We start from the raw sequence: 14,300 nt of genomic DNA, 5'->3' as shown, positions 1-14,300 counted from the left end.
CAACTGCAGGGGTTGTGGGTAAAAAGAGAAAATAAAAAAGGAGGGGGAAGGGGAGGGCACAAAGTAAAGCAGGCAGGGGGAATATCCACGACTCAGGCGCCCGACTTCGAAAGTATTATCCACAGATCCTCGTATGCAAGCCCAGCAGCTGTCCCCTTATTTGGGAATAGAAACATTCAAATTTGCCCGAGTCTCGACCACCGGATCTTTTCGCTCGAGCCGCACCATATCAGTTGGTGTAGTTTACAGAAGCATGCAGCCGCCCTTGCCACGCTTGCTCTTCTTGCCGGTGCTGGCCTTAAGCAGAGCCGCGCGGGTGGCGGACTCGAAGACCTCGCGGACACCCTCGTTGGTACGGGCAGAGCACTCGAGGTACTTGTAGGCACCGATCTTCTTGCGGATCTCCTCACCCTGTAGGAAAAAAAAGACGAGTTAGCGATTTATTGGCGGTGGTGCGTGCGGTCTTGGGATACGGCGCGGGGTATGAGAGTGTATTGAGGGGAAGATGACATACCTGCTCAGGGCTGACGGGCTTCTGGGAAGTCTTGTGGAGCTCCTCGATGGTCTTGGGGTCGTGGCGCAGATCCTTCTTACAGCCAACCAGGATGATGGGGAGACCCTGGCAAAAGTGCAGAACCTCGGAAATCCACTATTAAATATGTCAGCGGCTATGCTCCGATTATTTCGTTGTTCCCGGGGGGCTGTTTTTCGGTCTTTTTTTGTCCCCCGGAAGATGGAGGTTCATGTGACACGCACCTTCTCCTGAACGTTGTCGAGAGAGTCAGGGGAGTCGACGGCGAAACAGATCAGAATGACGTGGGAGTCGGGGTATGAGAGAGGACGGAGACGGTCGTAATCTTCTTGACCAGCAGTATCCCAAAGAGCAAGCTCGACGTGCTTGCCATCAACCTCAACGTCGGCGACGTAGTTCTCGAAGACGGTGGGGACGTAGACCTAGTGGCGAAAACAGTCAGCACGTGCTTCTGGATGCAGATGCAGCTTGGTCGATGCCGGTGCCAATATATGTTTGATTTGGGTGTGGTTGCGTGTAATCGGGGGATCGGGAGATCCGGGGGATTCGGGGGGCCGATCAAGGGCCCCGATGATGGGGGAGAGGGGGGAGTCTCACCTCAGGGAAGGTACCCTTGGAGAAAACACTGCGAGCAGAGGCTGGTTAGAGATCGAAATGTAAAAGAGAAGAGTAAGGGGAAGGAAGGGATATTTGATAACTCTGATGTCTCAAGGTAGACTTTACTTACATGAGCAGACAAGTCTTACCGCAGGCACCATCGCCAACGATAACGAGCTTGCGTCGGATCTCAGCCATCTTGAGTAGGCGAAAGTTAGTTGAAGGAACAAAAGTAGAGAACGAGAACTATCCACAAAGCGAGACAGATATAGCGATGGAGAAGGCGTTGGGTGGGGAGGAGGAGGGGGGAGGAGAAGGGGAAGATGAGAGATGAGAAAGGGACAGGTGCAGGTTTCGGGGGGCGGGTGGGTAGAAAAAAGGGGGGGAAGGGTCTGTCGTACTGTGATGAAAGGGGGGTGGATGTCTGGAGGGCTGTTGAAAGAAGAAAAGACCAGCTAGTGCTCTGCACAGAAGCTAGAAGATAGAAAGATGGTGAGAAGACGGTAGGATGGGAAGAATGATGTGGATGGGATAGAGGCCAGACTGCCCAGGCGCCGGGCGGTGGACTCTTTTGTTGTGGTATGGTATGGTAAGTATTGATCGTATTGCCTGGTACCGATTGTCCCCATTGTGGTACCCTGTAGCAAAGTTATATGGTAATATATAGTAATCTATGGTAATATCAATACGCAGCCCTAGTAGGTTAATGTGTGGCTGTGAATCCGCGTCACAATCATTGGAAGAGCCCCACTCTTTCCTTTTCCTAAGGTTTCCCATAGGACTTTTTCTTTCGCTGCCTCAGGGTGGATTTACGAAGCCAAACACAGCCACCGTGGCTGTGACGTTAGGCAATGCTCTAGGAATCTGATATCATCGGAGTAGGCAACCATCCGCCAGTGCGGGATGTCTACTATCAAGTTTATTAGTAGAATATTTTTATATCATACTCATAGTAATAGTATACTAAGCAAGTTTTTTTGAGCACCCACTGTAGTAGTACCTAGGGATAAAGGGAGTTGAAATCTTGGATAATTGTATTTGATCATGCACCGGGTCAGTATGTCCCAGAATATTATATTCTAGCACCTAGACCAGGCACCAGGTAGTTCTACAAGTAGTTCTGACAAGGTTTCCCTCCCAATTCTTACCTAGGTAGATGGAAATGCTTGACGTCGTTGTCCCGCGACGATCGCTCCGATAATACCTAGGTACGTAGTACCCTCACTCTTCCCAGATTTCTCCTTTCTTTCCGAGTCGTGAACACCGACCATTTAGATTGCTTCATCAATCGGCATTGTTCAAGTTGGCACTGCCAATCCAGGGGCATGGCTCCATCTGTGCACGTCGCACATCTGCCGATGTGTCCCTTGCCCAGCACCAATCATTTCCCACCATCGTATTCCTTCCGAGTCCCCACTCTTCAAACGTGCCCTGGAGCTGGGAGCTAGAAAATCCGTGGTGGAGATGGGTGATGGGCTCTGGTAGCCGCGTCTCCACGACCGCACTAAAAATAGGCTGCGATCCTAGGCGACTCAAGAAAATACCGTGCAAAGGAGGCATGGGGAAAGGGGGACGTCAGGTAAGACATGCACACAAGCTAAGAGGGCGGATATACGGACTAGCTGGGACGGTTTTGCTTCCACTTCTTTACTTTTCTTAGCTTCGGCTTTATTTTTATTTTTATTTCCCCCCTTTTGACGCACCGCTTCTCCTTTGGTTTTTGGTGGAGAGTCAATGTCACGCCGTACGAGGTACGAGGTACAGGCATCCATATACGTAGATAGATATGTACTTAGCACGAGAGGTGGCATAAGCCGTTTCCACTATTCAGACTCAGCCAAATGTGATCTGGCCAAGCTGACTCGGACCGCACACAAAGGTCCTCTGTACTCCCTACTCAGTACAGAGTACGGAGTACATACCGGCGACCGCTTTCCGATGGCCCGGGGACTCTCCTCACACTAGTGAAAGCCACCGAGCTCAGATCGATGAGCGTAGCTAGTGTCTGGGTTCTGTTCACCAGGACCCATCAAAAGCGCCTCATTATGGAATTTGTCAGGGCTTCCGTTTGTAGCCTTTCTTTGCGCTCCGTGTGCATTTGCATTTGCACGCGCGTACTGGGGATTAGGGAGCTTTGTATGTACTCATACTCCAAACAGGGGTACAGAGTACATGCGACTCCATGACAACATGGCGGAGCAACAATGCCACCCCCACTGCTGAGCTGGACCCAACGCGGAGTCGGCTTCCGCCTGGAGCTGAACACGCCTGCCCGATGTAGTCAACGTGCGTATCTTCGTTGTCGATCGACCAGGTCCCGGTCTGTCTCCACAATTGTAATGGGTAAGCTTCTCGACGGGTCCATTGACGCGTGAGTTGGTGGAGAAGACTTTTCCGCATAGGGGTGTCGGGGATGTATGCGGTGGGCCCGATGGTTAACGCCGGTCGTTGCCGATATCGATGTGATGCTTTCCTCATACTCATACTCTTGCATATATGTAAGTACGTATCAGATCCTACTTACATAGGGGTCGTTGGATCGGGTAAGAGGACCCGGCCCGTTCTTGTTCTGTTGGGCATGGCGACGTTTGGCTGCGACTGCGGTGCCGAGGTGCTGCTGAGGTCCACGAGGTTTGCGTCGCTAGTTGGCTCGTTATATGCCGGTCGCTATGCAGGTGAGTCTGCTGCGTCTGGGCGGACCATGTCAAAGACGAGATTTCAATCTTGACTTGATTACATACCAATATATGCTGTGAGAATTCTTATTCTGCCAAGTCTTGCTATTTTTGTCTACGAGTAAGCCGAACTATCTCATTTCTGGGAATGCCTTTGTGAAAGAACCTTGGGACGTATGCCAAATTAGAAAATAACGTCCATTACTAGTACTCAACTTAAATCAAATTTGAAGTTCAAGTTATCTTTCCTTCTTTCAGAGCGTGGAATAAGACATAAACTCTGGTTGTTGCATTGAAAGCTGTAGGTTTCATGGTTTCGATAGTTTCGTCGGAAATGCTGAGCGTTCTATTACTAGTAGTCTCGGTGCCTCAAACAGCCTTCAAAATCACAGGCACTATCAACTCAATATTTCCCTTGCAATTTTCCTGCCGTGAAAGCTTCGCTCGAATAATTATGCCCCCCCCCCCTTGTCCGTGCTATACTGGAATACTGTAACGATCGAATCTCTCTCGGTGCCTGAGAACGTGCCTGGACACATGAACCAGGCAGCCGCTCATGTGTAGATAGTTGCGATGGGAGCTTCTCTCCTTCTTCCCTTCTCTCTCTCGGCTTAATACTTTCGTTCAATACTACTGCTATTTTCATGAGCGTCTGAGTCCTTAGAAATACACTATCCCAATTTATGCGTATAGGTATTTAAGCTCTTTATTGTGTTCGTGGGCCTGGACTTTGATGTCCTACTAGATATTGCCAGCATTCAAAAAGATCTTGCTTCAACTGTTGTCAACTTCCAAGCGTATTTCATAATGAATTGGGGCTGTTTATAGCCTCGACGGGCCGACCAGGATTTCTACGATTAGCTGAGGCCAAAGTATCCAGTAGCGAGGCAAAAAAAGCTGGCTTCTTAATCCCTGTTATTTTGACCTTTTGCTTATTATGCCACGCACAATTCTTGATATGGTGCTTACGGATTTTTTACCTTTGGCTGTTTTGTTGGCTTCGTCTCTCAAGCTTCCATGTGCATATTTGTTATAAACCTCTGAGGAGTTATTCAAACGCGCTAGCTGCTAGCATGAGACCCCATATTGTTTAGTAGCAGCACCGATTCTCTTAACTCTTTAACTCCCAAGGTTAATGGTACTATCATATTCATATTGAATAAACCTTATGCTACCATACTATTCGCTCATTCCTGATTTTAATGTCTTTAACGACAACCCCCCCCCCAGATATTTTGGCTCTAACGTGACCGATGCTGTCATTATGAGGTTTAGCAGCTCCTTCGTGATTCTCAATCCGATATTTTCCACATCAGTCTCATAAAAGCGTAAAATTCGCCTATAGTGTACCCTATTTGCAACTTATTAGACCGCGACTCTTCATCATGCTAATAATAGCAGTCACTTTAGGCAGCATCAAGCGACCATTAATATACATAACAAAAGACAATGTTTTTGGCCCGAATCAAAGACTGCGTCTCGTTTTGGATCGAGTGGAACAGCACGCAGTACCTAGGTGGGTAGTACTAGTAGTAGCCCTTATAGAAAGAGCCTTCCAAATCATAATTTGAGTAGTAATGACTGTCTCCACACTGGATAAATTCACTTGAATACTCAAGTCGGCTCAGAGTAAGCGCTTGCCAGTAGTGTGCCCCGCTTAGTCCGTTCTCGCGGCTGTTGACCGTAAGCCTCATTCAAGTTCTAGGATCAGAGGACGTAGCTGGCAAAACAATTAATCCTAGATTACTACCTAGGTATTTGTGACAGGAAATAAATTTATGAACGGATAAACAAGCAAAAACGAGCGTAGAAGGTTGAAAATCCCTTGAAAAGAGGAATTCAGCGTAATAGTAGGGCTTTTTGGCCCCCAACTAGACCAAGGCTGACTCTCCATCTTAGTCCGTACTCACGCTGCCAGTAGTCAGGATAAACGTGGCTATGTGGACAATTTAAGTGGGGAATGGTTGACCGTCTTTAAATACGGAGTAGCATATCACAGGCACTATTCAAGTCTTAGTCACTCAATCTCTGCATCGCTAGTCGATCAAGTCCTCTTTCGTGATTTAGCCCCCATTCAAGGCTGAGGGTAATTACGACTGAATCGTCAACAATCATGGATTGATTTAACCTTCTTTTCCCCGGGCGGGCTTTGAAGAATTTCTCACTTTTTTCGTCGTACTCCCTTGCCTTGCTATTCTTTCACATTTGTTAGCCATGCTTTCCGTAGACGAACACAACCCCGAGTCTCAACATCTGAGTCCTCTACAAGATGAATCGGATAAAGAATCAGAATCTTCTGACTCCGATAATCGCCGTTCAGGTGCCCGGTTCTATTCGTCTCATTTCACCGAAGCGCCTGACATCCCACTCATGCCGAGTCCAACCCCACCAGAGGAATCCTTTTTTGGGGAGGTACGACGCTATCCCAAAATCACACTTTACACCATTGGCCTTGCGATAGCATTCTTATTGGGCGGTTACGATTCTGTCATTGTCAACACGGTTCCATCGATCTCACAATTTCAAAAGGACTTTGGCGTGCTGTACGGCCCCGACAAGAACGAGTATATTATACCATCAATGTGGCTATCGCTTTGGAGCGCGCTTGGAGCTGTCGGGCAGATATTGGGAGCACTTGTTTCGCCGTCCTGGCAAGATCGCTCAGGCCGGCGAATTCCAATGGTGGTAGGAACCGTGGTTTCTGCTGCTGCTGTCGCTGTAATCTACACTTCCTACTTACCCACCGACATTAATGCTCGGCGAGCCGTTTTTCTCATCGGCGAGATCATTCAAGGTCTCGGTGTCGGTGTCTTGACGACAACTGCTCAAACCTACATATCCGAAACAGTGCCTACAAGTTTGCGAGGGTCTGCGATGGCGCTCTGCCCGACCTTTGTGTTGTTAGGTCAATTGATTGGTGCTTTGGTGGTTTTTATGACTTCGGGTGGAGATACAAGCAGTGCTTACCTTGTGACATTCGTTTCTATGTGGCCATTTTCTGCCATCACGCTACTTATTGTCGTGCTGGTCCCAGAAAGTCCCGCATTTCTTGTGCGCAACGGCAGACTGGTTGACGCCCATCGCGCGCTGCAGAAACTTCACTCTGGTACTCAGGACTGTGCACAGCTGGTCAAAGACCTGCAGAAAACCGATGCGCAAGAGAAGGAAGAAAATGAGAAGATCCCTTGGCGTGACTGCTTCCGACGCACCGATCTACGACGAACTCTTATTGTGTCATTCGTATCGATGATGCCTTGCTTCTTCGGGTTTTCGCTACTCTCAAATGCGAGTTATTTCCTGCAGATTGTTGGAATGGATGACCACAACAGTTTGATGATGTTTGTTTTGGGAATTAGCTTGGGGTTAGTAGCCAACGCTGTCGGTGTGTGGGTTGCTAATGTCGTTGGACGACGGACGCTCATATTAAGTTCACTATCGGTAACTTCATTACTATGGCTTGGTATGGGTATTGCTGGCTGCTGGTCCGGTGTTGTTTCGATATGGTAAGGCAACCTTTCAATTTTCTGCTCACGTATTCTCGATTGCTAACATCGATGGTAGGTATACTGCGGTAACGATGATGTTTATTGTTGTCATCTGTGGTGTGGGTGCATGGCCTGCTTCATTTGCAGTTGTTGGAGAGACATCATCCCTCCGCCTGCGAGCCAAGTCACAGGGTATCAGCACTATTGCCTCTGATATCGCGAGTATACTATTTAGTTTTCTTTTGCCATACGTCTATAACAAAGATGCCGGGAACCTGGGTGCCAAGACAGGCTTCCTGTTCTTTGTCATTTGCACAATCACAACGGCTATCACGTGGTTGACGGTTCCCGAGCTTAAAGGAAGAACAAATGCTGAAATTGACCATATGTTCAAGCTGGGACTACCGACAAGGAGGTTTAAGAGTTGGTCTGCAGCTAATGGCACTGATGACTCAGAAGTATTAATCTGGAAATGAATATAGATTGGCTCTTGCTGGTGTTCAATTAAAGCTAGATAAATGTGGCCCGCGGATATCAATTGCTGTCTGTGTCTGGTTTAATCTCAAGCTTAAAAAGAACAATTGATTATGTTTTGCTGGACCCCCGCTTTATCCTAGGATCACGTAGAATTGGAGTTATCGGCGCACGAAAAAGCCGCCGAGCCTCCACTTTCAGTATAGGCGCTTACTATACTCAAAACTGAGCCGTATGTTCCAGCAACCATGAGGAAAGTTCCCAACACGATCAGAACAACACTCCAAATGGTGCCGATGATCCAACCGTTAGTCTTCTTTTGGCCCTTGCCCTTCTCCCAATTATCGTATAGCCACATAGCCCCCATCGGCTGGATACACATGACTGGGCCAAGCAATGCACCGATAAGAGATACCAGAGCTTTAAAGACTGGAATAGTACTGGCAATAATCCAGGCTATTACCGTCACGCCAAATGTGCACCCGAGCCAACTTATCCAATGTGTTGGCGTATTGCTGCTTAGGTGCTTAGAACCGCGCAATAAATGGACGAAAATGAACTTCGCAGGTATCTTGAATCAATCAAAATTAGTAAAGCCCTGTCTTTGATTTCTGCTGGGTGGCTTACATGTGTAACAATTGTCATAGTACCGAGAAGCCCAGGCAATGCAAATCCATAGCTGATGATTTTGATAACGCCGCCTGCTGAACCGAGTGCGGGTGAAGATACATAACTACCACAATAATAGTATATCACACCACCAATGATGGCATATACGACGGTGACAACTGCTTGACAGGAAGCCATAGCTGCGGGGTATCGTTCGGGATTTCTCATCTCAGAAACGATAGAAAAAAACCCTAAGAGAAATATTAGCATTCTGTCGTGGTACTCGTTGCAATGAATTATGTCGGAGTTTTCCGCTCACCGGGTGTGCCAGAGAAAGCGAACAGGAGATTGGAGACTGCCGCAATTGCTTCTGCAAAAGAAGGGTTGCCAACAATCTTCCAATCGGACACCCAGGGGCCATCTGTTGTTGGTGCTGCAGCAGGACGTTCCTGTATCCCAACCGCAATCGTCACAATAGTAACTGAATTGAGTCAATCTCTGTTTCGTATTGGTCTATTCCCATACATACCTGCAGTAAGAATACACGGTAGACCAACCCATGCAAGCCATGTGATACGACCTAGAGTTCGAATACTACTGAAACCAAACCCGACAATCGCTGCGACGGCAGCAAACACAGCGGTGCAAGTTGCATGGTTAGACACTGCGTTCATGCCGATGGATAGACTGAGAATGGCTGATGCACTATTAAAAATATAATCTGCAGCATAAAAGAATCAGTCCTTGGGTTCTCTTATGAAAAAGAAATATACCTGAACATACAAAGACAAAACCCAGTGGCCAGATAAATCCGACCAGGTAAACCAAATATGATTCCACCAGCATCATCGATACTGTAAACCCCCCCGGTGATTCAATTTGAAATTTCCAATGATATACCCAGACCATGTTGTGATGACGGCCATCACCAAAAGACAGATGATACCTGGTACCATGCCAAGGGTATCGAAAGCAGATGGGATCGCGAGAACTCCGAGACCGATCTGAGATTTCATCATAAGAACGATGGTTCCCACGAAGCCGACCTGGAGCCAAATTAGTTGACCATAGTGTCAATTGGTGACATGGTATATTCACATTGCGAAAGTTGGGGCCATCATCAGAGAGCTCGCCGAACACATCGTCGTGATTCTGCTGAGCTCCGACGGTCTGCTCAACATGTACAGGTATCTCGTCCTCGAGATCTTTCTTGGATTCAGCCATTGTGGAAGTTGGAGAAAGCAAACCTATAGGGTGAATTTTGGCAAGAGTGATGACCGAGTTATCCCTTCATACAGACAGGGGCTTTGAAAGGGCAACCAATGGTGATCAACCTAATTCACTCCGCGATTTTTGAGACCCAGCCCCTGCAACTCAAATTGGTCGATTTCCTGGACGTGGGGTAGCGAAGCGAAATGTGTCGGGGTTTAGCCCGGCGTGATGTGTTGAGGGCAAATAATAGGTTCCTCTTTTCGGGTTCCATCTGAAGCGCCAGGACAACTACTGTACCAATTTCCCCAGCCATTTCTCACAACATCTGCACCTTGGATCACCGGTCAAAAGCTCAGGGTCCTCGAATTATGACCCATACACAAGGGATACTGTGAGATTCCGGGATATGCACTTCTATGCCCAATGACATAGGATATCTCACAAGCTGAGGAGCAGGGCTGTTTGATCGCTTACCGGCTGCTCCATGAACAAGGTGCAGTCAATACTATTCACCCTCTGGAGTGGCGTACTGATCTTTCCGAATTCTCAAGGCAAATCAAATACAGACATTTGCGAAAACTTGAGCCTTGGCTATCATTTTCTATTCGCTAGATAAATCCGAAAGACACCAGCACATGATTTTCCCACTTTTGATTCGAGAAGATCATCAAAGCAAAGAAACTACAATGATATCAAAAGCCAATGAATAAACTTCCCTCATTCAATTCGTTGAATTTGCTAGTACTAGGTAGTCTAGAGAGTGGTGAGTTGTTTCAAATGACGTCATATTGATCTCCTTTCACATCGACCACTTCCCATCTTCATCTTCATCTTCATTACACTCACACTCACACTCACTGTATTGCACTGCACTGCAGTCATTTCCTCCTACTTTATCACCTTATCTCGCTTGCAACTAGGAATTAACTAGATCTTTGAATCCTTTCCAGTCCATCACGCTCACTTAATCTGATTTCAAAAACAGATATGGGCAGTTCTAGCGCAGCCCGAGTCCCCAAAGGCAACGCGCCTGCCATACTAGTAAACGATGGCACCTCTGATTTGGATACAATTCCCCGTCTAGTCGCAACACCACACTCTCGCCGGGTCAATAAACCCACAACAAAGAAAAGAGCCATTGATCACAGTTCTCTTCCTGGGCCACGGGCTGCGGCACCTGTCATCGATCTGACAACAGACGCCCCACCTCCACAAAAGAAGGCAAAAAAACAAGCAAAGAATGCAGAAGGAAGTGTTTCTCCTATTTCTAGCCCCCCCTGAACGTCGTCTTCGCAGATGGCGTGCCCACCCCCCGCTCTCTTACCTGGAGCGTTTGAACCGAATCCAGCAAACGCGGTGCGTACACCACTGACAAACCGTCTCAAGCCTTCCTGTTTGTTTTTCTAATTGTAGTTTCCAGGATGTTTATCATCGGTCATGAGGTAGGTGGCACCGAGGAAGTCCCAGAAGTATCTTTCGACGTTGTTGGGTCAACCGGGAATCTTTACAAGACGACCATCAAACGGGACCCGTATTGCGACTGCCCTGACGGTGCGAAAGGAAATCAGTGCAAGCACATCTGCTACGGTAAGTATAGTACACGAAATCCGGTCCTCGAGAGCCACTATTCCATCATCACTATCATTATTCTAAACGCTCTCGTTCTCTGCCTTTACTAATAATAACCAAAGTCCTCGTTCACGCACTCAAAGCACCTTTGCATCTCCAGTATCAACTGGCATTTCTCTCGTCGGTACGCAGCACCTAGCATCTCTAATTGAATGTGGCCCATACATTGTGATCCTGAACTAATCTCACCTATTCTTCGACGCAGGAGCTATGTGAGATTATGGGAGGCTCCTCTCTAAGCCTCACGCGTCCCGCCCCTTCAGTCGAAGAAAACGACGGAAATCGCAAACCCATTGATGGAGATTGCCCGATTTGTTTCCAAGAGATGATCGAAGCCATAGAGAAGATCGTTTGGTGCAAATCGGCATGTGGTAATAACTTACACAAGCAGTGTTTCGACCAGTGGGCCGCTGCGTCGCGGACATCTTCTGGGGCTGGCATTCGCTGCGTGTACTGGTGAGTTTGCTCACGTTTCCTGTTCTTCTTCACCAACATCTTTTTTTGAAAAGGATAAAAATCCCATTCCGCCTATCTACCATTCGTTTTATCAGCAGTAACTAACCATGATGAATCAACCAGTCGCGCGCCCTGGAAGAACGACACTGCCAATATGGACGCACAGTCGCTTCGTAAAAACACTGCCAATATTGGACCGGAAGGCTACTTCAATCTGGCATCCGAATTCGATCTGAGTCCTAAACGTGGTACGGGACCTTCCCTGTAGCTATCCCCCTCCCCTTTCGCCTCCTCTGGCCCGGGATATTTGGGAATTTGTTCCACTGATTGCGCTCGCCATTGCTAACTTCACCTGCTTCTGTCTAGACTTGTCCGTTTACTCGCGTTTCTCAACTGCCCGGCGATTTTGATCCTCCTAGTGGCGTAGCCGTGAGGAGTTCCATTATCAAAATGAGCGGCTCGGGGCTCCTCGGCTCGGGGCCTTTTTGCTTACAATTCTCAGCTACAATGCATGGATGATGAGATGAGATGAGGCGAGGCGAGGTCTTGCTAGCTTATTGACATGCCATGTTCACGATCGTGCACTGACGGCGTTACGGTTGCAAGGGTTGCTTTTCTACTTCCTACTAGCCTTACTTTCTTTTTCTGTTATATCGATACCGAGATATCCAATCCCAAGAGCGAGCATATCTTATTATTATCAGCTAATTGGAACTTCTCCTTTACCCATTAGTTTGTGACATCTTCGGGCTCGTAACTAGTTGCACAAACGGGATTGAAAAGAGATAATTTAGCTTGAGAAGGGCTGAATGGCCCTCAGAAGCTGACTGATATAAAAATTTCAGAAGAAAATAATCAAATGGGTATCACAACTCCCAAACCTGACCTCGAACACCAGATGAAACAAAAGAACAATAAGAAAAAAAATTAGCACGAGGCAAGAGGGGACAATATCAATACTGACTGTCCCTCACCGTTCAACATGAAGACGCTTCCCTTCACGAACAAAAGCCGTACTAACAGCTTCTTCACCCGTCATCCAAGAAGGCATGTGCTCAGGATCAACAACGCCTAGTTCCGCCAATTTTCGAATTCCACCAATAACATCCGACCCGGTAAAAGTGACCGATACAGCCGGGGCCAAATTCGCCGCGTTCCGATCGGGATCGGGATCGTCATCGTCATTCGCACCCAGTGAATCCAGAAGCCGAATATCAAGCCGATCTAACGGCGCAGGCGTAATCGAGCACCCCACAGTCCCGAACCGAGACTCCACAGCTAACCGCCTCTTCTTAGAATCCGGCGAAAGAGCTCTCTCCGTCGTCGTCACAGTGCCAGAACCAGATGGGCGTTTATTGGTGGCCGGACGCGCTGACTTGGACGCATCGTCGTGACTGTGCGTATCATTTTCTTTATCATCATGCATGGAAGACATACCCTCTCGCCCGCGCATATGCTCCTCGGCTAGCACTGTGTTCGACGGGCGCGGATCCAACGGACTCCCCTCCAGAGCCGCGTCTGCGAAAATACTAAACGCGCCGTTTGACGAGGTGGAGCGTCCGGGTCCGCGGAGCGTGAGGAGAGTTTGGAGATTCTTTGCGGCGAGGGCTGTGGGTTTTAGGGTGAATCTTTGGTGCGGGCGGGAGAGAGCTTTGGGGATTGCTTCGCGGACGAGACGTTGGAGTGTTCGTGGGTCGGTTGCGAGTGAGCCTGCGCCTAAGCTGGTGCTGCTGGAAGCGTTCGAGGTTGTTATTGATGATGTATAAAAGTAGGGGCAGCTGTCTGGGAAAGCGATGTAAATGATACGGGTTGCGTCGGTGAAGATTTCTGGTTGTTGGCGGGGGTTTTGGTAGGGAGAGTCGATTATGAAGATTCGGAGGAATGTCAGAGGGAGTGTCGAGGAGCGTGAGAGGTGGTAGTGTGCTTTTACGAGGGGGGGCGATTTCGGCGTGGAGCGATTTCACGAAGCTGGCTGCTTGGATGCGGGGGATGTGTGAGGACCAGTCTTCTGATGCGCTTGCTATCGTATCGCTGATATTCTTTGACTTGGAATTTGCGACGTCGTTGACTCGGACTAGTTCCATTGCTGTCCAGCGGAGACTTGCTGGTCGGTCGTCCATGTAGCGCAGGTCGGCCATCGCGAGTTGTCGGAGGGTGATGCCATGTCGCCAGTCACCTTCGAGGATTCGTTCGATTATCTCTTGCTTTCCACCCTTTCGATCGCGGAGGTCGATGTATGCTTCTCGAACTTCTGCGAGGGTTTCAGCGGCGGGGTATGGGAGGGTTTCTTCGTTGTCATTGTTGCTCGTGTCGGAGGGTTGCAGGTATGGGGGGAAAGACTCCACGTTGCGATCTTCTAGCCATGATAGAGCTAGATCCAGTAATGTTGATCTGGATAGCTTGCCCAGGGTCTTTGAGAGGGAGGGCGTCGTTGAGGGAATGCGCAGGCTGTTTGGAAGGCTAGCCGTTGTCGGGGCGCGAACCGTCCTCGAGCGCGCCATGTCTGGTCAAGGAATTGATAGTGTGACAATGATCCGATTGAAGTAGTTCAAACTAATATTGCCAGTTACACCACACCTGGTCTATTGCATCGTTGTCGCGAGGTGTAAAATGAAATGCACGCGCCAGCCG

General features: G+C 48.4%; 7 protein-coding genes across 7 annotated transcripts; 3 read left to right on the top strand and 4 right to left on the bottom strand.

Moving 5' to 3' along the window:
* Nucleotides 1-243: 243 nt before the first annotated feature.
* On the bottom strand, nt 244-1,327 carry rho1 (Rho family GTPase RHO1; the record flags this gene model as incomplete). The annotated part of the gene is made up of 5 exons (XM_057099283.1): nt 244-411; nt 515-649; nt 757-954; nt 1,130-1,157; nt 1,260-1,327. The coding sequence occupies 5 exons, from the start codon at nt 1,325-1,327 to the stop codon at nt 244-246; spliced, it is 597 nt and encodes a 198-aa protein (XP_056964419.1).
* Nucleotides 1,328-2,413: 1,086 nt separating this feature from the next.
* Nucleotides 2,414-2,689, bottom strand: N7533_002632 (uncharacterized protein; the record flags this gene model as incomplete). The annotated part of the gene is made up of 1 exon (XM_057099282.1): nt 2,414-2,689. The coding sequence occupies one exon, from the start codon at nt 2,687-2,689 to the stop codon at nt 2,414-2,416; it is 276 nt and encodes a 91-aa protein (XP_056964418.1).
* A 779-nt stretch (nt 2,690-3,468) lies between these two features.
* Nucleotides 3,469-3,857, top strand: N7533_002631 (uncharacterized protein; the record flags this gene model as incomplete). The annotated part of the gene is made up of 2 exons (XM_057099281.1): nt 3,469-3,472; nt 3,658-3,857. The coding sequence occupies 2 exons, from the start codon at nt 3,469-3,471 to the stop codon at nt 3,855-3,857; spliced, it is 204 nt and encodes a 67-aa protein (XP_056964417.1).
* A 2,161-nt stretch (nt 3,858-6,018) lies between these two features.
* Nucleotides 6,019-7,747, top strand: N7533_002630 (uncharacterized protein; the record flags this gene model as incomplete). Its single annotated transcript, XM_057099280.1, has 2 exons — nt 6,019-7,307; nt 7,366-7,747. Coding segments are annotated over 2 exons (1,671 nt in total), but the record flags the coding sequence as incomplete, so codon positions are not given.
* A 161-nt stretch (nt 7,748-7,908) lies between these two features.
* Nucleotides 7,909-9,596, bottom strand: N7533_002629 (uncharacterized protein; the record flags this gene model as incomplete). Its single annotated transcript, XM_057099279.1, has 6 exons — nt 7,909-8,334; nt 8,391-8,623; nt 8,692-8,853; nt 8,902-9,077; nt 9,273-9,418; nt 9,471-9,596. 6 exons carry the CDS (start codon nt 9,594-9,596, stop codon nt 7,909-7,911), a joined length of 1,269 nt encoding a protein of 422 aa, XP_056964415.1.
* Nucleotides 9,597-10,824: 1,228 nt separating this feature from the next.
* N7533_002628 (RING finger protein) lies at nt 10,825-11,937 on the top strand (the record flags this gene model as incomplete). Its single annotated transcript, XM_057099278.1, has 5 exons — nt 10,825-10,940; nt 11,005-11,171; nt 11,276-11,337; nt 11,419-11,669; nt 11,793-11,937. The coding sequence occupies 5 exons, from the start codon at nt 10,825-10,827 to the stop codon at nt 11,935-11,937; spliced, it is 741 nt and encodes a 246-aa protein (XP_056964414.1).
* Nucleotides 11,938-12,639: 702 nt separating this feature from the next.
* N7533_002627 (CENP-N/CHL4 family protein) lies at nt 12,640-14,170 on the bottom strand (the record flags this gene model as incomplete). The annotated part of the gene is made up of 2 exons (XM_057099277.1): nt 12,640-13,396; nt 13,476-14,170. 2 exons carry the CDS (start codon nt 14,168-14,170, stop codon nt 12,640-12,642), a joined length of 1,452 nt encoding a protein of 483 aa, XP_056964413.1.
* Nucleotides 14,171-14,300: the final 130 nt, after the last annotated feature.

This window comes from Penicillium manginii (genome assembly GCF_028828005.1).
Source record: "Penicillium manginii strain IBT 31320 chromosome Unknown utg000002l:1.0-5564898.0:1.0-5567710.0, whole genome shotgun sequence".
In the NCBI taxonomy this organism is placed as follows: domain Eukaryota; kingdom Fungi; phylum Ascomycota; class Eurotiomycetes; order Eurotiales; family Aspergillaceae; genus Penicillium; species Penicillium manginii.
This window is presented reverse-complemented; position numbering and strand designations above follow the sequence as displayed.